The 22,627-nt window shown below is 39.9% G+C and overlaps 2 protein-coding genes across 11 annotated transcripts in view; one reads left to right on the top strand and one right to left on the bottom strand.

The window, feature by feature from the left end:
- Positions 1–1,802, top strand: part of kansl1a (KAT8 regulatory NSL complex subunit 1a) — a 20,642-nt gene extending 18,840 nt beyond the window's left edge. For both annotated transcript variants that reach the window (XM_047031846.1, XM_047031845.1), the window contains one exon: positions 106–1,802. In XM_047031846.1, the coding sequence (XP_046887802.1) occupies positions 106–315 (210 nt within the window). In that variant the 3' untranslated portion in view covers positions 316–1,802. The remainder of the gene's footprint in view (positions 1–105) is intronic.
- On the bottom strand, positions 688–22,548 carry mapta (microtubule-associated protein tau a). Of its 9 annotated transcripts, XM_047031848.1 has the most exons (17): positions 22,451–22,548; positions 16,316–16,498; positions 14,625–14,753; positions 13,158–13,286; positions 12,282–12,305; positions 10,178–10,215; positions 9,918–10,067; positions 9,429–9,495; positions 9,297–9,335; positions 8,856–9,109; positions 8,322–8,414; positions 7,960–8,052; positions 7,149–7,241; positions 5,692–5,773; positions 5,449–5,555; positions 4,435–4,600; positions 3,905–3,995 (listed from the first exon to the last, which is right to left on the bottom strand). In XM_047031848.1, the coding sequence occupies exons 2-17, from the start codon at positions 16,479–16,481 to the stop codon at positions 3,991–3,993; spliced, it is 1,635 nt and encodes a 544-aa protein (XP_046887804.1). In that variant the 5' UTR covers positions 16,482–16,498; positions 22,451–22,548; the 3' UTR covers positions 3,905–3,990. The 9 variants fall into 9 exon arrangements, with proteins under 9 accessions (XP_046887807.1, XP_046887805.1, XP_046887809.1 ...); XM_047031850.1 differs by lacking the exon at positions 8,322–8,414; XM_047031851.1 differs by lacking the exons at positions 4,435–4,600; positions 13,158–13,286 and having other exon boundaries at positions 688–3,995.
- Positions 22,549–22,627: the final 79 nt, after the last annotated feature.

The raw sequence follows: 22,627 nt of genomic DNA on the forward strand, positions 1-22,627 counted from the left end.
GGCACAGAGAGACCAATTTGGGTTGAAATGAATCTATTTTATCTTCACTTGATATTTCGATGTCCTACGTTTCTGATGAGATAATGTTTCTAAACTCCCATCCAGACGGTGGCACCGTGGGAGCGGAGGAACTTCCCCATGTCAGAAGACCCCGCCCCAGAGCCTGAGGTCGAGTCCGATGACGACACGAGGCAGAGGGTGCACAGCATCTCCGGTTGCCGAGTAACTGGCTATGGCAGACTGGACTCGGAGGAAGCAGACCCTTCGCCTTGTGAGGAAGATGTCTCTAAACAGAAGGCCACCACCAACCGATGAATGACTGACGGGACGAGGTTCTCTCTCCCCCCCACCTCTCTTCTTTGGCATTAACAAGCAGAACCTCAAACCGGAAGAATATATTAAAAGGGTTCCTGTTGTTTGATATTCAAACATCAGTCTAATACTTTTCACAGTTTTAGTGAATATTACGGAGAAATAGAAGCCTTTCCCAACACTTGTTTTTGTCACAGAAAAAAAAATAAAAAGATGAAATGTTGAAAAAAATAAATAAGTATAAAACAACATGTTACAAAAAATTATTTCTGTAGTAGGCTAAATAATGTACATGGGGTTTAGTGGTGTTTCATATGTCGCGTGCACACTTGTAGCACACTATGTAGCGGACAACTCAAAAGTATGGCCAAAGGGTGTTTTCTATTGACTAGTTTGCTTGTACTTCCCATGTACATTTTTAGTGGAGTGACGAATAACAAAACAAGACAAAAAAAAAATATTAAAAAAAATATCCTCTCATACTTCCCCAATCAACAGGTACATTTTGGATGTAACCTCTTTTACTCAGAGGTTACTGAAATTGTAGAGCACTTCTTTTACTGCCAAGGGTTTGTGTTGGTTTGCTTTGTTTTGTTTCATTCCTGACACTTTTTTTGTATCGTCTGTTCAAACTTTAGGCTTTGTTTGTTTTTATTTGGATGGTAATCATTCCTTTAGAATCGGCTCCTCACACGTAGCCATTTCTCTCCAAGTCATATATGCCTGTGGGATGACTCAGTAAAAGGAGGATGATGGAGCACTTCTCTGAATGCAAAAAAGAAAGAAAAAAAATGCTTATCAGCTCAAAATAGCCCAGCAAATGGAGCTCAAAGGAAAAATAAAGATTATACTCTTTATCTGTCGTATCCTTCCCCCCCCTCCCCTGTCACATGCCTTTATGGTCAGCAATATATTATGTTATTGTAGTCAAATTGAAACTTAAAATTCAAATCACACTGGTGATGGATCGATTACCCACATCATCCATTCTGGGCGTACAGGTTCATGCTAGTGAATTATTGGTAGATGTTTATACGTTGAAAATGAAGGTTGTTTCCGGTTTCACTTGACAGGAATAAGAAGTGTTCTCTTGCAATTGTTTAAAATGTAGCAACTCTTTGCTAGAAGCCACCCAGACCTCAGGTTTTACAGTTTTAAGGGAATATTTCTAATGCTGAGAATCATTTTGCCCCTCAGTAGGTAATTCTGATCTAAAGAGACTGCTGTTGCAAGAGGCATGTTTTTGCCATCCCACAATGTCAAAATCTCACCGCCATTTCCCCCATGAATAACTAATTGCTATGCAAAATCTATGGTTGTATAATTTTACACCTGTGTTTTAATGCCACAGTCATTCAATCACTGTATTTTTTTATTTTGTAGTTAAGCGATATGTCGATGTACCTGTTCCATTATTGCAGCAGTAAACCTAATCAAAAGCAGACTTGTTTTTGTAAATAGTACCATTAAAAAATTTATGTTAAACTTGACATGCTAAGGTTTTCACCTCTTTATTGCTGTAAAGTGAGAAAAATGAACTGTGGTGTGATAGCGTTTATTTTCAAATTCACATACAGCAACAAGAAGGATCATAAACCAGTTATTGATAAAATGCACAGATACATCAACAATTACATTTTTCACAACTGTACAGCCGCAGAAATAACAAAGGGTGATGGTGATAGTTGTTACTGCAAACCTTTCCATTAGCCTTGGCACACAGGCATTTGGAGAAGACCCCAGAATTTGATATTCCAGACATTTGTATACAAAACACCTGCCCTATAACTTAGTCCCAGTCTTCCTCATAGTGTGCGGTGCACATACCCATTTAACACATTAAATGAATTTTGTCTACTAGTGATGAAAATGTATAATTAGTTTTAGCATGCAGATTATTGTGTTGCAAGCACACCCCTTCTGTGCACCACGCTGTTCCAATGTATCAATTCAGTAGGCTATATATTTGCAATACCTAGCAAACACACAACATAGGAAAAGTATATTTGTATAATCAGTTCACATTTGGCTGTACCTAAAGGAAGGGGTTGTCCTTTGTGTTGAAGTATCCACGCACTAATACCTACATATATATCCTATTAAATACACAAGCAGATATTACAGGATATACAGTGAAAGCATAGTGATGTTGAAGGGAGGCAGAAGAAAGTCAACTGTCCTACCTACATGAAATGCATGCAAGTTCATTTACATGTCTGGAATTCAATGACAGGAATACTTTTAGGTAATGGTGAATCACTAGGAATACAGTTTTAAAATGTTGAAACATTTTAAGGAGGGGACCATATAGGTATGTGAGATCCAGGACACAAATTCCGAACAGCAAAGAGAATAGTGTGTTTCTGGTGGTGGACAAAATATACACAAGCCATAGCTAATTTTAAGGTGGTAGTTAAGGATGACAGTCACACATTAGTGAGTAGCCTATCTCAGCATTTTAGTCATTTAAATTGAATTATATAATATCTAGGTACATGACCTGTATTTAACACAAGCTCTGTCCATGATCCCAATTACATATTTTTTAATTGAGAGGCTTTTCAAGATAGCCAGAGACAATATTTCGCTCAATTAATTTCACTGGCAATACTTAAGTAAAACTTGACTTACCACTTCAATAGACAAAGCTGAGACGCATTTACAACAGAGCTAGCATGTACATAACCTCAATAAATTAACACCGACAGCAGGCACAATACAAATGTTTTTTCATATCAAATACATGTCATATCCACAGAATACAATTATAAAAATGTGCCGAACACAAACTGAGGTTTCTAATCTAATTATCCCATATTCCTTTTTTTGGGGGTCTGGAGAGGTATGTCATCCCCATGCCCAACTATTCTACCTTGATATGCAGTTAGCACGCAAAGCAAGGACAGCCAATTAGTGAAGAGGACAAGCATTTTACTGTAAATGGGAGCTTTGCTACAATAGCCCACCCATTCTATCACCATTGATTTGACCCTGTAAATGTTGAGTTTGCTTGAGACTGCAAAAGTGGGCTGCTTTACTGGTCTTAACCCTCTGCTACCCCGAATACCTTTATTGTAAATGTATCAAAAAGGGACCCATCGTCCATTATTTTTCACACTCAATACATCCTCATCAAACTAAATGATTTGCAGTCCTTATGACCGTCAAAAGAGTTGGAAAGAAATGGATGAGTGTTAACCATGACCAATGAAACTCATGAAGGGTCAAGAGAAGACAGGGGAAGGGGACGGGGGGAGACGATCTACGATCACAAAAAAGAACAAAAAACAAAATGCTTAACGTAGCCTTGGCTTACACAAATCTCTAATTAAGACCTCCTTTCTCATGATATTGTCTCAATAACAGTGTTAAATGTTAGTGAGGATAAACAGTGATGGGTAGCTAAAAAAAAGTCTTGTGAAAATGACAAGGAAGGTGTCTCAACTTCTATATGTGGTAGTGTGGCAGGACCCTCGGCTGTGCATTCACAGGCCTTGCTTGGCCAGAGAGGCAGACACCTGGTCAGCCAGCGTAGACAGTTGTGGTGAATCCGCCATATTGATACTGCCAGAGGAGGACATGGTGCTGAGTTGGTTGGGTGAGTCTTCCAAGGAAACAATCTCTGCGCCGTGGTCAGTGCGGGCCTTGGCTGTCTCACGGAACGTCAGTTTGTGGTTCTCAATCTGTCAGTCAAGAACACAGTTTAGCCAAGTGATTAAGCAATTTGGTTTGCTATCTAGCTATCTGCTTCTGAGAAATCAGTAATTAGTCATTAACATGACTGACAAAGATGTAGCTAATGAATTCACTAGGAAACAGTTACACTGCTTGCTAAGTATTCAGTGCTATAATTTGTAAACTTTGGCATTAGGTATACTATCTTTAGATACAAATAGAATTATTCAACCACACAGAATTGTCAAAGCCATGACACTGTTAGGACACCCTCTAGTGGTATAATATCAATAATAAAGTTGATATGAAGTCTGAAATTTTAAGCTGGCTATCTGCTCAGATACCTTTTTCCTTATACCCTTGCCATGCCACCAATCCTAATACATCATATGCACATGTCTCAATGGTGTAGATAACCTCCTGGCACTGTGGATGTTGAGTACTTACAGGAGTCCTCAATCTTTATGAGAGGGTTCATCAGGACAGGTGTGATGGGTGCAGAGGGAAGGGGCTGAGGTGACTGAGGGGGGGTGTCTGCAGGGGAGAGGCCGAACATGTCCCCATTTGTGGGGCTGTCGTTGGAACCCCCTTCTGCTTCCTTCCCTTTCTCTCTCTACAGAGGAACCCCGGAGAGGGGGGCAGGGGTAAACCACGCAACAAAACAGGTGATCGGGGGGAACAGAAAGTCAAAATGCAAGACAAAACAAGTCAAAACAATGATTCAATGAATAATGGTAATAATAAATAAATAATAAAGTGTAAAATGAGATTGATGATGAGAGCACACAAATGGATATGTGGCAATAAAATTGGGTAAGGTGGGATGTCGTTCTAACTGGGAGGAATTACATACAACATTAATGAAGCCCTACAAGCCTGTGGGAGTGGCAATGTAATTAATGAGCAGATGAGGAGGGAATATGCCCAGCTATCTGGGAAGAGAGAGCAGGAATCTAGCATTTAGGAGTGGAGAGAGAGAGTGCAGGATCAGCAAACACAAGAGGATAAGGGGATGAGAGGAGGGGAATTAAAGCAGGAGTTGGACAGCCTCAGTCACCTAGTCGCCCAATTACAGCCTTCAACTAATGTTGTGGGTTTTAGCTTTGTACTGAAAATACATGATGATTCTTAAAGTAGTTGATGTGTTGCGTGTCCTACTTGTGATACAAGTAGTTGTCTGTGGGCTGTATTACAATACAGATGTGCTCTGTGTGCAATTAATTGATTAACACAAACTGAAGTAAGCTGACTGTCGCTTAACCTTTTATTGAAAATATGACACCCATCTACTTTTTAAATGTCGCTATTCATTGTGTATTCAGAGTATGCATGACTTATTTGGGAAAAAGGGGGAGGGGGTTGCGCAAGCAAAGCTTGAAGCGTAAATAGAAAAGTAAGCTTCTAAAATGCTTCTCCCTAATGTATGATGAGCACCACAAGGACATTTATCTGTGTTCTTACCCTCCTCTGTCCACCCCCAGCCACATGCCCAATGTTGTCAAGAGAGCCGATCTTTGATTGGACCTTGAAGTCTAATTTCTCAGACTTGATCTCAATATTTCCGCCACCTGTAAACCAGAGTAGAAATTGATCAATTTGTAAATGTAAATCAAATGCAAACTGAAATCATTATGATATTAATATTTTCTTTGACAGTGACACCTTTTTTACTGAGAATGGAAAGCACTTTATTTTTTTTCTTACCTGGCTTGTGGCGGATGTTGTCTTTAGAACCACATTTAGATTGAACAGTACCCAAATCGATTTTCTTGTGAACAATTTGAACCTGATATGAAAAAGGGGAAAAAACAAACAGAAACAATTTGACACACTTGGCAAAAACATTTCCAAAGTACTGATTGTGAACTTGCCATGCATGTAAAACAAAGACCAGAGCTTTGCCTGTGCACTGACACATTCGTTATCAGATTGTTATCTGAGAAAACAAAACACTGTTAACACACAATTCACACAGAGGCACTGAACTACAAACTCATTAATTGTGTATTATGAACAAATATAATTTAAATTAATATTTTTTATTATTTATTTAGTTTGCCATTTTGGTACATTCTAAATGATCAGAGATGTAGATCAAAGTGAACCTGTCATGTAGTACTGCTTTACAAGACAGTGATACATATTATACATTTCCAAGATCATGGGCAGAAACCAAACAAAGTGGCTTTCAGATATGCACCCTGTTTATCAGCCACACACCACAACTCTTGCTTAGATCTGATGATCTCATCACAAGCGCCCCTGTGTGAGGGGTAGGCTGGTGTCTCTTCACACTAAGCCCTCTGTCCAGTGAGTGAGGTCACTGTTCTGCTTTCTATTACAATGGGCTAGCGCCTCAAAGAAGAGGCCAAACCGACACAAACACATCGTGCTGATCAGAGATGGCCTGTGTCCTTTTCAAAACCTTTTTCGCTTCTTGTTTATTGTTGTTGTTATTTTAGACTTAAACTCTTTCTTTCATGAAACTGTCATCTAAAAATGTTTTGTAACATGTCAAAAGTTATTTTGAATTGTATTTAATCCTATATAATACACTGGTTTCTGATGCCTATCCAACTATTGTCAATTACTTAGAAAAAAAGTTTGGATGTTGGATATTAACTGATATTAACTGACATTAACTACACCATGTGTGTTATTGTATAGTATTATCAAATTGGATTAATCTCACCACCACAAGTACATTGACAGATACAGTTTTCAGGATGTGTCATCAAGCCTATTTTACACTGTCATGAGCATGGAACAAGATTAAATTAGATCTGATGTCATGAGACAAAGGGATCCTGTTACATGAAGTAATTTAAGCAACCTGAATACATTTAACACATGGTAATGCCAAATATAACATGACCATGTGCAAAGTCAGATTCCTTTAGTATGCTGGGTATTTCACAAATGCATATAGACTGCAATGCTCATGAATATTTGTATAGGCTTCATGACAAGGTTTAGTGTTAACTTGAAGTGCTGTGGTCATAAACTCGTACGGATCAAACAGAGTGGAGAGAGGGGTTTTCGTGCAGTAGTGTCTGCATCAAGGTCCTTAGCGAAGATGCGTTGTTTAGTTGAAGGAGGAAGTGCTTTGGCGAGAACTGCAGAACTGCATGGAGTCATGGGAAGATCCCTTAGTTACTCACATTGCCACCTCCGGGTACATGTTTCATATTATCTTTGGAGCCACACCGAGACTGGACATTGCTTAAGTCCAACTTCTTTTCAAGTATTTGTACCTGAAACAGTGCAGATGTAGGGGAACAGAACATTATCCTTGGGCCTCCAAGAGCAGCAAGGCTGCAAATGAGGACCAGAAAAAAAGAAGGAAAATGTTTTTGCTGGAAGACGAACGTGTTTCAAAACTCCTGTATATCATACATAAAGGTTTAACCAAGCAGTCTGGCTTGACCAAGGTCATAAAATATAACCGATAAAGAAGGGCTCTTCCTATTTTACCAAAGGTTGAGTTCATCCCTTACTTACTCACATTGCCACCTCCGGGTTCATGTTTGATATTGTCTTTGGAGCCACACTTAGACTGGAAATGACTAAACTACAGCTTCTGATTAAGTATTTTAACCTGGAGTGCAGAAGTATGGAAATAAACTGTTATCCAGGAGTACTAGGATGCAGCAGGGCTGCAAGTGAGGAAGACAGAGACTGCCTGATGTCGTGAAATTAAATCTTGTGACCTTGAAGTCTAGAGCTGCTACATTTAACGGTGCTCATTAGGTAACTCAGATAAAATAAATCACAAATTAAAGCAAGAAACTTAGGAAGTTCTCATCAAAGGCCACCTGTAGACACTTTGGAAGGTATTGCCTGGTGAGGTTGTTTCTGCAATTACCCTTTTGTTGTGTTTTGTGAAAAGCTGCTTTTGCACCACCAGAACAGAGCAGTGATGGAGCAATAAGTCTAAAGATACGCTTTAGCTAAGTTACCCTTGTAACTTACCCTGCCCCCTCCAGGAGTGTGCCTCATGTTGTCTTTGGAGCCACAACGAGCCTGAACGTTGCTCACGTCCACCTTCCTATCGAGTATTTGAACCTAAAATAAGCAGAAGTTAGATGTTAGTCTTTAGAAAACCAAAGCAGCAAGGCTGCAGATGAGGACCATGTTGAATATAGATGGATCGAGATAAGTGCTGTACACCCATCTGTACACACACACAAGATTAAAAGATAAAAAATATTTGAAAGTGCAAAACTTAGAACCGGTAGACGAGTAGGACATCTCCAATTTCCACAAGAGTTCGATGATCATAACTTTAGAGATACTCAAGACTCAGGTGTTGAGTTCATCCCTTAGTTACTCACATTGCCACCTCCGGGTACATGTTTCATATTGTCTTTGGAGCCGCACTTAGACTGGACATTACTTAAGTCGATCTTCTGCTCAAGTATTTGTACCTAGAAAGAGTAAGGGGTAAGGGAGGAGACCGTTATCCTTTAAGGTTTCAAATCAGAGGACTCTCGACCGATTCAAGTTAACTTCCTAAGTAAGACTTGGAGTAGTTCTTACTTAAGCAGTGCAATTATATGTATGAAATATAACTAGTCATAGCACAGTTCTTCATGACGTTCCAAGCTATCAAGCATACACTATCAAAGCATTTTAAATGTTTTAATGCTAAACTAATTTCAATGAATTAGTGCTAACACCACCTTAGTTCCTATGACCACTGTCCACACCATTGTTGGTATAAGTACCCTGGAAACACAACAGGTCAAAGGACATATACCTAGGTGCAATCTCCTGTGTAAACTTCCAGAGCAAAACAGAGAATGGTGAAAGGAGTGAATTGTTATGGAGAAATGTGAGGAATGTAGTTGTTCAAAAGCCAAGCTTACTCTGCCACCACCAGGCTGGTGTTTCATGTTGTCCGTGGAGCCAATCTTTGACCTGATGTTCTTCAGGTCTGGCATGGGGGCTGCAGCTGCCAGGGGAGCGGGAGGGCGGTTCTTGAGAGAGCCAGGGGACTTAGGTGTTGAACGCACCACAGCCACTTTCTTCACTTGATTGGCTGGCACAGCCAAAGGCTTTCCAGGAAGAGCTTGGCTGTTGGGGGACTTTGGAGTACCAGGGCTGCTGTGTCCACTGGTGTCTTTTAGAAAATTGAAAGGGTGCAATAAACAACCAGTTGTTGTATGTACTTCAAAAGGTTTAGTAGAACCTGCAGTAATGCTAGATTGCTCGTGGATCTGAAAGTACTATTTATTGCGACATCATTGATATTGATCATTAAATATTGCGTCCAGACTATTTTTTACGTTTATGTGTTTTTGCTTTACCTTTATCATTTTTGGACGCTGGCTTCTTAGCGCTTGGTGCTGAATCAAAAAGTAATATGACAAATAAAATGATATAATCTGCATTTAGGCATTGTTCTTTTAAGTAACACTGCAAATGAAGAATCTACACACCTGGCTGAGCTGGGGTTTTGGCAGGAATTTTTGTTCCAGGGGCCTGAGGCCTAGTACCACCTGGAGTCTATGCCCCCGAAGGAGAAAGAGAGAGGATGAGAGGGTTAGGTGGGTGGGGGGCAGAAAAGACAGAAGGAAAGAAAACGTGAGAGAAAGAGAGAAAGAAATAGAAAATGCAAAAGTAAAAAGTGCTTCAAACAAAAACAATATTACCAAAAACCTGAGCACAATTAATGCAATCAGGCACAATCCAATTCAACAAACATGAAATTGAACAAATGTAAATGCGCCATTTCATACAGATGATCAAGTAATTATCCATAGGCAAGGAAGTCCAATCATAACATGCAAAAAGTTGCACAGAAGAAATGACAAGCCAGTTATTTGCGGTTAGATGTTTTGGAAAGCAATGCAGATTTTAGAAGGGGTAGGGGTGTAGTTTAAGCCACACTTACACACTTTCCATTAAGAACATTAAGCCTTACTTACTCGGGACTGCCTGGTTCCCGTACTGATGGCTTTAGTGGGTAATGAGCTAGGCCCATTTGTGGTGGAGGCCTGTGTTTTGGGGGTTCTGTTGATTGGGGAAGGTCTTTTAAGGGCAGAGGTGGGTCTAGCTTTGGTAGGAGTTTTGCATGGCTTGATATGAGGGGGGAATGAGCATTAAAAAATGAAACCTAGGCTTTAAAAGTAGGAATGATTTAACACAAAGATAAAACATTTATAAATATGAATCCCAAATCACTTACCTTCTTTTCGGCAGTGTCATTATCAATCTTTGCTTGTGCTGTAAAAATCAAAAATGTAAATGTAAAAATTGGTAAACAGCCCTTTTCAATAAACTGTTTTAAATCAAAACTGTCTTTTATGTAAAAAACTGTCATCCGCGTTGTTATTTCATCATTAACCAGGTAAAATAAGTCAAAAAAACAACCACATGAATGTGTGTGCATGGGAAGGTGGATACAAAATATGGAAAACAAACACCAAAATGAGTGATGTGAAAAACTCTACATGCAAAAAGACGTACGACACATAGGATATGAGGTAACACTCAAGGGGATTCTGGCACTATGTAAATAAGAGCGGATGCGGGAGCTGCAACGTGAGCAAAAAAAAGTGTGTAGGGAGAAAGTCAAGCTTCCTGTCAGCCAAAGGATTATTTCCAACACATTGGGTCAAGAGAGTGCTGTATATAGCATTCAGAACTGTTTTATAAAATGAAAAGTGTAAGGAATTAACTTAACGGAAGTCGTTCATAATTGGGCATTAGAATTGCAAACAGACCTTTGAATATAGCAACCGGAACCAATGATTTCCTTGCAGGAGAACTTTGGGAAGTTCCCTGGAATTCAGAAGCCTCTGAGTGTGGTATGATTTTACTGATCTTAGTACAATCATCCACATCAGCCAGGGAAACATGGCAAGCTCTTTTGGTGTCAGATGTTACTAATGCCAAATATTTGTCCTTCAACATGTTCTCAGTGAAGGGCACTTCAAGCACCTCAATCACCGGGCTAATGCCAATTATATTGTTGTCTTTCAAAAAAAGTGAACTGGGTTCTTGTCGATCTGAAAGATGTGCACTGTTTCTTGCTAATGGTAGAGATGTCCCAGGATCCAAGCTGGAACATAACAGACTATGAGCACTGCAGGAATCTGGACTTTCTGGAATGATCTGCTGTGTAATCGTGTTGCAGGCACTAAGAGACCTATGATCCACAGGTTCATTTGAGATCCTTTCTCCATCCGTCCATGAGGTCCTTGTTCCTATGGCCGTGAGGTCTTCCAAGGCCATGCTGCGCATTAAAGATGTACCTGGCAGGTCACTTGTTACAGATATACACTCTGATGTATCGAGACTGACCGCTCTTTGAGAGTCTACTGCATGGGCCCACTCTGGACTCCTTGAGGCTGGGGCGTCACGTAACCTTGCTGATCCATAGCTCATGTCCTCTGAGGGCCACAAAGTGTGACTCCTTCCAGACTCCCTGGCATATACCCCAAATGAATTTATAGCTTCTTCCTTCCCAGTGTCCAGGGAACAGGAAGCTGCCAAGCTCATGAAGCCCATTTTCTCCTCAGTTGTACTGTTGTCAGCAGCCTCTGCTCCAACCAAGGTCAATGCCGACCCACTATGGAATTCTGCACCAGTCTCAACTAATTTGTTTGAAAAGCAGATTAATGGTGACATGGTGGATTTCAGTGTGCCCCATAGACATTATAATAAACATTAAAAAAAAGAACTGCTCTTGATTATATTTACAAAGTACATTTGTAAATATGAATAGTGCAATGAAACAAATATGATGCACTGAAAACATGTACATAAACTATGATCGGGGTGGATGGGAATTAGTGGCCTTACTTTCAAATGTCGATTATGGCTAAAACAAATGACGTGACAAAATACATCGTAACTGGATGAACATGTAATACAGACGACAGACAACAATAGCCAAAATTTACTGGACAATGAAAATTGCCATGATTATATGCTGTCATGGCACTGAATGATGCCTGAATGATGTAAAATATTCTAAGAGATGGCTGCAGCCTTGTTTATTTATATTTCATGGTTATGTAAGAATGTTGTTGTAGCTATGCATTATTATTGTTTTTTGTATTTTTGTTAAAGACCTACTTAATTGTTTTCTCTTAATCAGTGATTACTGTCCTGTATAGCCTGCATATAAATAATAACAATAATAATAATAATTTAAATACAATGATACATTATATACTTATAAGAAATTGATTCAAAATACATGTCGTGCTCAATAAAGTCAAGTCTTTATATTCAAATCATAACCAAACAAACCATATAAGGTTGAGAAAGATCAAGTGACATACCTGTTGTGCTTGATCCTCCAACTGCTGTTGAAACAGGGTGATGCAGTAAAAAGAAATAGAAGAAAGTATGTTACAAAGTAGCCCATCTACCAAATACACCTGTCACTCATACTCCAGAGCCACACCACTGCAAAGAAAACCATAACAGCCAGGGATAGCATGTCAAATGCATAAGGTCTGAGGTTAATGCGCAAAGCAACATGATTTCAACATAATCAACCCATTTGTACTTCTTCAGTCATGTCAGGCTAAGTCATTGTCTCTATGGGTTCCATATATGCAGACATATGAACAGATTTTTAGATGGAGTTAGAGGCTGAGACTGTCACTGAGACACATCACTCTCATTATTATGGTTTCCATCTGGTAGTTCAGCTTTGTATACCATTACTGTGGCATTCACCATATCTGAAGGCTCTGGTTCTATTAAACAGATCACATGCCTCTTAGTTTCCCCATCATTCAATCTTTTATGGATACTTCATGATTGGAGGGGAGTCTGTCTCAGTTTTAGTTCCGTCATATTGCCCAAAGCACAAATAAAGACAGGTACAGCAATGCCTTATTAAAATGCACCAACAGAGAAGCACAAAGAAATGAAGCAAAAGAACATTCATCCATTAAAGCAAATATAAATGCTGAACATAACTTCATTCTTATGTTTGCAAACCACAAAACAGGCTGTTCATGTTGACTCTGAAGCATAATAAAAAGTCAAGCAAAATATAGCTTTGGCGTTTAGACCAAAAGTTGTTAGATAAAGTACACAAAGGAGGAGCCGGATCTGTTGGTTATAAAAGCATACATTATTTGAATAGGAGGATGGTTCTGTATTCAAGCTGAATGCAGAGGGTGGTAAGGGCAGTGGAGGCATACCAGATTGTACCTCCTCCTGACCTGAGGCACCAGGTGCCACCTCCTGCACACAGGGGGTGGTCTCTACTTCACAGAACATAGACACTGGTTCATCAGATTTGTCTTCTGGTGATGGTTCCTCACGCTCAACTGTGAGATGAAGGCAGGCTTTAAGAAAGGAGAAAGACTAGACATTGACATGTCATGCAAGATGCTGCTGTGTCTAACAGCAAATGGAATGCTGCAGTTTTGTTTTGGAATTAATTGATTCCCAAAGGTAAATGTACAATATGTAGTGAGGACAACTACTGAGTTTTAAACCATATCAATCTGCTGATCCAAATCTCATTGAAGGGTCAGATACCTATTGTGGTGGCATGGTTTTCTTCAGAACATCAAACACTGCATAAGCGTGTCTAGACACGCTGCATTTTCACATGCATTCAGATATTTAGGTCACACAACCACCTAAAGCTTTGGAAACACCAAAGGTTTCCCATAACTTTGTCCAATTGTTACAGACATTTGTTAATGACAACCTCATTATTGGATATATTTTGTTTTCCTGCAGTTGGCAGTATATTAGTAGAATACATATAGTATGGGTCATGTTTAGCACCCTGTTAAAAGCTAGCTTGTTGAAACACTACAGCTCAGCTTGTGTTGTCTGTGATGGGTCAGCAGTCTCTTCTATTCCTGGGACAATTCCTAAGTCCAGGGTCTTAATCTAGGGGTTTAGGATCTTTTAAACAGATCAGACCTTTCAACCTTTCACTTTCCCCTACAACAACTTCAGGATAGGGTGTCATGCTTACTGTTCATGATCAAAGCATGTTTGGGTCAGACTGGAGTGAAGCTAAAACAACAAAATATTTCTAGCATACCGCATCCCCTTTGCAATTAACCAGTGAGCCTTGGCTTTTCACGTGAACAAATGTTGTTTTTCTCAGTTTAGGTCATTCTACATTGTCAGTGAATAACTTATTTGATTTAATTTATCTGACCTTGTTATAGATATTGTTGATAATTATAGCCTCTCAGATAGGTTAGGATTTACAGTAATTATTTGTAGGTTTAGATTATTATTATTGGCTTTAGATAGGTAGCTAGGGATTGTCAAAATGAGCAGAACCAAAGAATTCCATTGTACCTGCACCTGTACAACTGGCTGATAAACTTGAAACTTGTTTGTTCTAAGAAATCTTTCTTTCTCATTTATCCTATGAGGTGGGCAGTTTAATATGATCGGTAGCCGCAAGGCAGACAAATTCCAAAGTACAGTGCAGTTGACAATAATACAACTACATGACAAAATAAAATGTTACAGCCATTTCAAGTAATTCCAACAGAAGAAAAGCATGAGCTGTCAAAATCCGCAAAGAAAGTGTCTTTACTCCCTGAAGTGGGAAAGAAGCAAGCATAGCAACATAGCACACATGTTAGTATTCCAACTTCATGCCAAAGGCAGCGATAGTGATGTGGGCATACCAGCTTGTACACCGTCCTCAACAGTGGTGCTATGTGGCACCCCCTCATCACAACGGGTGCTCTCTTGTTCAGAGAGATCTGTCACCGATCTGTCAGCATTATCCTCTGGTGACAGTTCCTTACATTCTGCTGTGTGATGAAGGTGAATTCGTTTTTTATGTCATGGTTACATATGTGAAGATACAATTTGCGAGATTCCAACGAGAATTTCCATTTGCATTTTTACATCTTAACATAAGGTGTATATAATCACTGAAGGGTGGAATGTAAAAAAATACCCTGTGAAATTGAAAAGTTATATTAGTATTGGCGCAGGACATCATTGCTTTGTCCTTAATTCCAGGTTTAATGGCTCTGCTTCGTAGGGTCCCACACTGAGGAAAAAAAGCCTAAAACGTTCCCATAGTGCATCGAGACACATGACAAATAGATTAGGGTATTGAAAAGGATGAAAATGGTGATTCAAGTTGAATTCTAACACTAAACTATGCTACACGCCAAATACATACCTACACAAGCACCTTTACACTACAATACTACTTGAAAATCACATCTACCTGCATAAAGAGGTGGAATGAGGTACTCACTATCTGATGTGCCCTTCATGCACAAGCCGTTAAGTTCTGCAGAGGAACAAGACTCTGAATTGTTCTTCCTGTGAATCCGGGGCGTAATTGGGAGGGCAAAGGGGGAGAACGAGTGCACTAGTGAGGGCTGTAAACTGGGGAAAGCTAGGCTACGTACTACACAGAAAAATAGTGATTGGGGTTCATGAAGGGACACAAATGACCTTGTTATTGTTGCAAAAAAAGAACGCATTGTATGTTAGAGATGGGCTAATGGGCTTGTGGGCTAGTGGGCTTGTCTGTCAGTACAGCTACTATGAGTGCCTATACAGTGCACAACCACAGCATGGGGACAAATACCACTGTAGGCAAGATTTCCCTCTGTCTTTTTCCTTCTACCATCTTAGTATCATATTAAGATCCCATTTAGTAATTCACTGTACCGTTTCTTGTAAAGTTAACAAGCAATGTATGTCCTGAAAGCTTGATTGTTTGTGGGCTGAATTAGAAACAGTGGCTGTGGACGACTGGGCGGGGTGTGTTCTGGGAGACTGACCCAGATGCTTGGATTACACAGCACAGAGCGCAGCTGCAAACAAGGGAGCGAGGACTCGTGAAGCATGCCTTGTTTCCTTTATGTAAAAAAGGATTAAAACAAAGCACAATCGAAAGAGTAGGCCTCGCCTCCTCCCAATTTAAACGGCAAGACTATAAACGTGAGGCTGTGTCATGTGAATATTGAAATGCTGCTTAATGTATTTATGGCTTTGTCACTGCTTTTTAACTGAATATTGCTTCTTGGCTACAATGCACTGTACACCTGCACATATGACAAATTCTATTTTGCTATAAAAAGCTGTGCAGATGAAGTCATTTGTTTTTGTCCTGAATCAAGATCCATTATATTGCTCTGTAGCTTGTACAATTTTAATGAAGACAACCACTTGCTTTTACTCTTACAGCTTCTTAGCTCACCTATCTGCTATTTTTGACTTTCCAGTAGCACTAGCCTCAATGCAACATCCTGGTTTCAGTTTGGAGGTTAATTGAAAAAGGATTGCCTGTATGGCTGTTACAAGATTAACTCAAATTCATCAGGCAGACAGATAGATAAAATAGTCTAACCTTTCATGGAGCCATCCCCAGGGCTCTTTTGTCCCAACTGGATCCCGTTCTCCTGGTGGTGCAGGTTATTAATGGTCAAGCCAGCTAGAGACGCACTCATGGAGTCCCCAGAGTTGTAGCTGTAGCTGTTTGGGGCATTGTTCATGTAGTCTTGGTGTTGATCCATAGCGAGTCCGAGTCAGGCTGCAAAAAAAGCAGAACAAACCGTTCAGCGTGGGTTCACGATACTCTTAAGAATCTGGTTTTCCGTCAAGGTGGTTGGTGTCAAATTAGCCAGACTGTGAGCCCTCTTTTGACTCCATGTGACTCAACCTAACTTGGAAAGATTATCATCGGTTGCAGATTTCATTGCCAAGAAAATTCCTCAAGACAATACCTGGTTTTCAGAAATGAAAATGAATAAGCTTTGTTTTCTGCCTTACACAGGCCAGTCAGTCACTAGCTAAATGTAAACAGACACTGCATCAGTAAAAAGCAGGTTATTTATATTCCTTAACATGGGGTCCCAGAGTCAAGTTGCAGGACCAGGGTCTAAAATAGTCTGTGCCCACATGTCCTTAGTGCTTAGTAATAAGTTGCACTTCCTAAACAACCAGACCATCTAAGTTTTCCTGATTTAGCTTTTGCAAACATTGATCTTTTATGACTTCACAATCAAACCTTATAGCAAATAAAGAAAAGTTCCACTCAGCTAAATAGATGAGAATAGCTTCAAACCTTATGAAAAGAGGATTACATATCCGATTAAATCAAAGCCAATGGTTACGTCAGCATATATTTTTTTACACTTGTATCACATTCTCTCAGTTCTTTCACACGCAAGCTTACACACTCTGATACACACATACACACACACATGACACACAGCCAGTGCAGAGGGATTATCAGCTCCAGACAGCAAATTGTCTTGTTCTGACATTATTTTTGCTTGATGATAAAGATTTACCAGCGTTCAGATTTGATTTAGGCTCAGATTTAGGCTTCAAGTGACTGAAGTCAATATGTCACTCAGTATAGGGAATAATCATTATTCTTTTATTTATGTCATCCAAAATCGTTGTAGCCTTTCATACCAGCATGTTTTCCTTTATAAACACACTTGTTGGATGTTGCGCTAAACATATGATGCTGTTTTTTTGTACTGTGCAATTATGTAGTTGAGATGTAATTGTTACATTTACATTTTTAGTCATTTAGCAGACGCTCTTATCCAGAGCGACTTACAGTGAGTACGGGGACATTCCCCGAGGTAAGTAGGGTGAAGTGCCTTGCCCAAGGACACAACGTCAGTTTGCACGGCCGGGAATCGATCTGGCAACCTTCAGATTACTAGCCCGATTCCCTCACCGTTCAGCCACCTGACTCACCACCGTTACATTGTGGTGGAGAAATTGTTTTTGCTCACCATGCCTGACGGCTGAAATGTGGTTACTTTTGCACTGTACATAGTAGATACAGACTCTAACCTCAGAAATACTGTTCAAACTATACACTTCTGATCCTTGATTTTCAGCTGTACATGCACTATTTATATGTGGCTTTGGACAAGAGCTTCTGCTGAATGAATAAATGGAAAGAGCCGGAAATGGCTTTGTAACAGGTCTCACATTAGAGTGACTTAACCTTGACTAACTTCATTTTACCATTCCTAATAAAACCTAATGTGAGATCTGACCTTCACTGGGTGCACCTGCATATTTCCTGTCCTGGACAATGTAGACATTCCTCTACTGATCAAATGAAGGAGCCTCAGTGGCAACCACACTGCTCACACTCAGAACACCACTGGTTAGGTCACCTTCCCAGGGTTGCAGAATAACCCTAAAGTGTATGTTGGAAAACGGTTGTTCTTCATTATAATCAAACTCACAAACCAACCTCACAACCCTAACAGTTTTGACAGCACTACGGTTGCTAGTGTGGTTACTCTCTGTATACACAGCTCCTTTACAAAACTCCCATTGTACCATCACCCATGACAGAATTCAAACAACAAGGCCGCAGAGTCCGGGCCAAAAACAACAATTCCTCAGAGAAAGTTCATACTGTGTCCAGGAGCTTTAAGTTAGAAAACTAACAGATGCAGACTTGATAAGAATTGAAGAAGATCTTTTTATCAAAAGATACAACAAACCCAATAGCTTTTTTTCTGCTAATAGATATACTTGAAAGGCTTACAGTGCTAATATAAGCTGGTTCCTGCAACCAACCCCCACCTTTCTTAAACAAACCATCTCTCTGTCAATACTATTTATTGCATCGTTATGCTGTAGTGTGGGCTGACACTGAAACTCGATGAAGTTTACTTGCTAAATTGCTGATGCCACAAAAAAGGCGAAGAAGTCAAGTAAAGTGATGCATCCGGTGTCAACAGTACGTGTGAAATGTGACCTTGACCACAGGCCTCGACTCTATTTTAAAGGGTTGAGAAAAAAGCAAACTCAATACTAAATATTACAAAGCTTCAGCAAACCCAAGGCAACGTATGAAATACCATCATGAACACTCACATTTATAAAATATCTGAGTTATATTTTGGCTTTGATGGAGCCCTAAATTAAATTTTTAACAGTAGAACTCCCATTTTGCGTCATATATCAACTCCCTTTGCTGTTGTGATGTAAAATAACTGGTCATAATAATAAGTCACATGTTTTATAAGCTATAAAACTAATAAATAGAACACAATAGATGAGATAAAAAATAACTAAAGATCAAACTACATTTTGCAAATGATCTGCAAATGTAATCGTTTCGATAAAATAATGCCATGCATAGCCGATTGATAGATACGTATGTACAAATTATAGGTCTACTGCAGTAGTATGTGATGGCATGTTTGCTAATGATCCCTGCGATTCAGCTGAGCAGAGGATGCTGCCCTCATGCTTGGCTGCCTCTGTATCTCTGACCTAGTTTCTTCATGGCTCCCTCTGTACACTCCCAGTCTCCATCCCCAGGCACAGAACTCCATAGAAATTACACTGACTCCACCTTTTTAAATGTAAGCCTCGGCTAGCTCATCTAAGTGTAACCATTAGGCGGGCCTCCGTTTTCACATCCCACTACTTCCAGTGAAACAGCTTGCTGCACAGCCTGTGATGTACACTCAGCATCTAATGGCAGCCTGGCAGCCACAAGCACACGTTTTCTTAGTAACTGCTCGCCCAATGCCCACAGTTCTGGATTATTTTTATATGTTATTTACTGTTTTAGACTCTAACATAAAACTCCATTCATCTTCTATGCTCAAAACTGGACATTTATAATAGAAAAAGAGAGATATAAAATTTCTCATCTGAAATAAAGACTGGTCATGCATTAATATGTGTCAAATATGTATACCAAGGCTATTGGGCAAAATCACATAATTTGACAGATACTTACAATCTTCATCTAAGCATTGGAACTCAGAAAATGAATTATTTTTATGTTGTCATGACTAAATCAACACAACTAATGATCTTCTAAGCTGCAGCTGCTGCGTGCTCCAATATGTACACAACGCCTGCAGATAGCATTGGAACCAGCACATACAGCCCTGTCTGACACTAAATAAATAGTTGTGGTTCCTTCAACTGAATTCCTTCATCTGGGAGATGCCAGTTAACTACTGGAATGTCTTTTAAAGGCCAGAATGGCATTTCTGCCTTCTATTAACGAAGCTATGCAATACCTCATGAACGTTTCTTCTAAGTGGCTTGTTTTGGTCGACATTCCAGTTGTTTAAGAGTGTAGCTCATGTAGGGGTTAGGCTAGTAGGCCTATTTATTATCATGCTACACATATTGTAGATATTTCAGCAATTCTGGATCTACTACACAATACAGCATAGTATTAAAGTATTATATAAAGACAGTCAATAAGTCATTTTAGCTCTCATCTATCATTTCAAATATTGCGTCAAACTATTTTAAGTGCATTTTTTTACCCAAACCTCAGATCCCAATCACAAGCAATGGCAGACAAAAGAGGCCCCAGTTTCCCACTTTCCCTTGGCAGGCATGCTGGCAATCGCTATGCCAAATGTCTTCTCAAAGGTACAATCATTTGTATAATTCCATTTGAAGGCCATAATAATGCAAGATCTTCACCAATGGCCCCTGAAAGCTTGTTGATATTAATGTTGTCTCACACAGTTTTGTTTGGACGATTAGTTTTGTAGGCGTAGAAGAAGAAGAAAACTTTATTCATCTCCAAATTGTCGTCCAACCAGAGAAATTAGCTTTTGCCTTTATCCCATCCTGCTGTCCTACCTCCCAGAGCAGCCAGGAGCAGTGGGAAGCCACATCAGCATCCGCCAGGGGCCATGTCCAAGTGCTCACCCCGTGTCCTGGCCAGGGACAAGGGCAGGAGAGTTATCTGTTCTGCATGTATTTATTCTTTGTTGTGGAAATCCATGTGAGCGCAGGAGGGTTACATGTACATTCTACACAAAAAGGCCCAGAAGATACCCACCAGAGCACCAAACTGTGCCCTGTGTGGGAATCAAGCCCCAGCCCTACTTGTTGTGAGGCTGCAGTGCAAGGCACTATGCCACCGTGACACAGATGATGAGAATAGTTTGTGAACCTATTGTAGCCTGAATGGTATTCAAGTTTGCTGTATTAACACAGTGTTTGCTCATCAGCTTGGTTGAGAACTGGATCCCACCGCAGTGAAAAAGCAAGTGTGACTACTGTGTACAACAAGCACATAGCACTGTAGCAGCTGGGAGTATGAAACCTCTGCTCAGTGTATCAACATAGACTTTCTTGCAATCAGGCATGACATTTGTTCACTAACCATCACCATCATTTAAACAAAACTAGATGACATATGGTCGATATGATGGTGCAAGGGGTTCCCTTAAAAGCATGTAAATCACTCGGCTCCCAGTTCTTCAAAACAGAGGGAAGAGAAAGAGGTGTGACCGTGGAAAGGAAATGGAGACAGTGGTTTTATTCACATAAATGCATGCAAGTGAACTGCCTTATTCCACCAGCAATTGACCAATTCTTTGCGATTAGACAATACGGTTGAAATCATTTTCATGTGACAAATATGAAGTCCCTTGTAGATTTGCTGATGCGCGCCTCAACATGAATGTAGATTACAACACTGAAGCAACCAACACAAAAGGCGGATTATTTAGGCGGCTTCCATATGTGTGTGAAAACCCGGTTTAATGGCCGTCTCCTCAAAGGTTTGACAGCAGCGCGCATGAAAGAGCGATGCAATATTTATCAAACGATATGGGCTTGGCATTTGTGTCGCGTGCAGTCCTACAATTTCCTACTTGCCCCACTGTTACATAAACGACATACAAACAAATTACAATATTGTAGCATGTAATGCAAATATTCATTTTCCAACACGATGACATGTCCTAATTGGTGTCAGGGAATGGCGTATCGGAAAGATTTCGCCATTACGCACCGTGCCTCCACAGGCCGTTCGATGAAAGACGGAGCGAAAGATTTAGATAACTGCAGAACTGTTCACATAAAGCCAAAGAATCTTGATCAATGGCTTAAATACAGACGGTATAAATACGATATGTTCAGCTCAATTACTTGTTCACATGCTATAAAAATGTCGAATTACATTCGTCCCCGACATATAATCACATACATATAATCACATTACACATATTAGACGGATTAATCTCGTTAAATTGCGTGCAACTCATCCATGTGGCTACAAGAATCTTGCTTACCTGGTCAATGATACTGTGGAATTAGCAATTCCCTTGCAATTCAGTGTTGGTTGGTTACAAAATATGTCTGGGTGTTTTCATGCATTTTCACAATGAAAACAAACACATGGGTAGCCTACAATGTATCTTTTTAACAGTCATTGTTTGGCACCAGCATTGTCCATGGTATGATTTTATCACATTGTTAAAATATTTTGTTTCAAAATTAATAGCCTGGCTATTTGACAGTAACTTATAAATTCAATAAAGGCCGAACCTTTCCCTCAAGGAAAAATAGAAAATGACAGAGGAACGCCGAATGAGAATTACGACCCTATTACGTAAAATGCCACATTTCACAAGCATTCAGTCGTGCATTGCAGTTCTTTGGTATATCAACGGTGAGACTGCTTAGGATTTAGGTCGCTCAAATTATACAATTATGATGGTTAACTTACCTGTGTGTTGACAGCAGTGTTGTTGTCTCTTCAGCGGCAGTCGCTCACCGAGCGCACGGTCCCTTGACGCAGTTCTTCAAGATTCCATAGCGCGAGGGGCGCTCAAGAGCTACATTGTGATGGTGTTTCAAAGTGCAACCTGTCTGTATGTGGCTCTGAATGTCCGTTCATTTTCTG

The sequence above is a fragment of the Hypomesus transpacificus genome, chromosome 13 (assembly GCF_021917145.1).
Source record: "Hypomesus transpacificus isolate Combined female chromosome 13, fHypTra1, whole genome shotgun sequence".
Lineage (NCBI taxonomy): Eukaryota > Metazoa > Chordata > Actinopteri > Osmeriformes > Osmeridae > Hypomesus > Hypomesus transpacificus.

What these genes read in the sequence shown, in the direction of transcription:
- mapta (XM_047031848.1), bottom strand. Translation starts at nt 16,481, where the DNA reads ATGGATCAACACCAAGACTACATGAACAATGCCCCAAACAGCTACAGC. An exon ending in TCAGGAGGAGGTACAATCTG is followed by an intron (nt 12,306 to 13,157) that starts GTATGCCTCCAC and finishes CTGTTTCAACAG; the next exon opens with CAGTTGGAGGATCAAGCACA. An exon ending in CAACATCCGCCACAAGCCAG is followed by an intron (nt 5,556 to 5,691) that starts GTAAGAAAAAAA and finishes TCTGGTTTACAG; the next exon opens with GTGGCGGAAATATTGAGATC.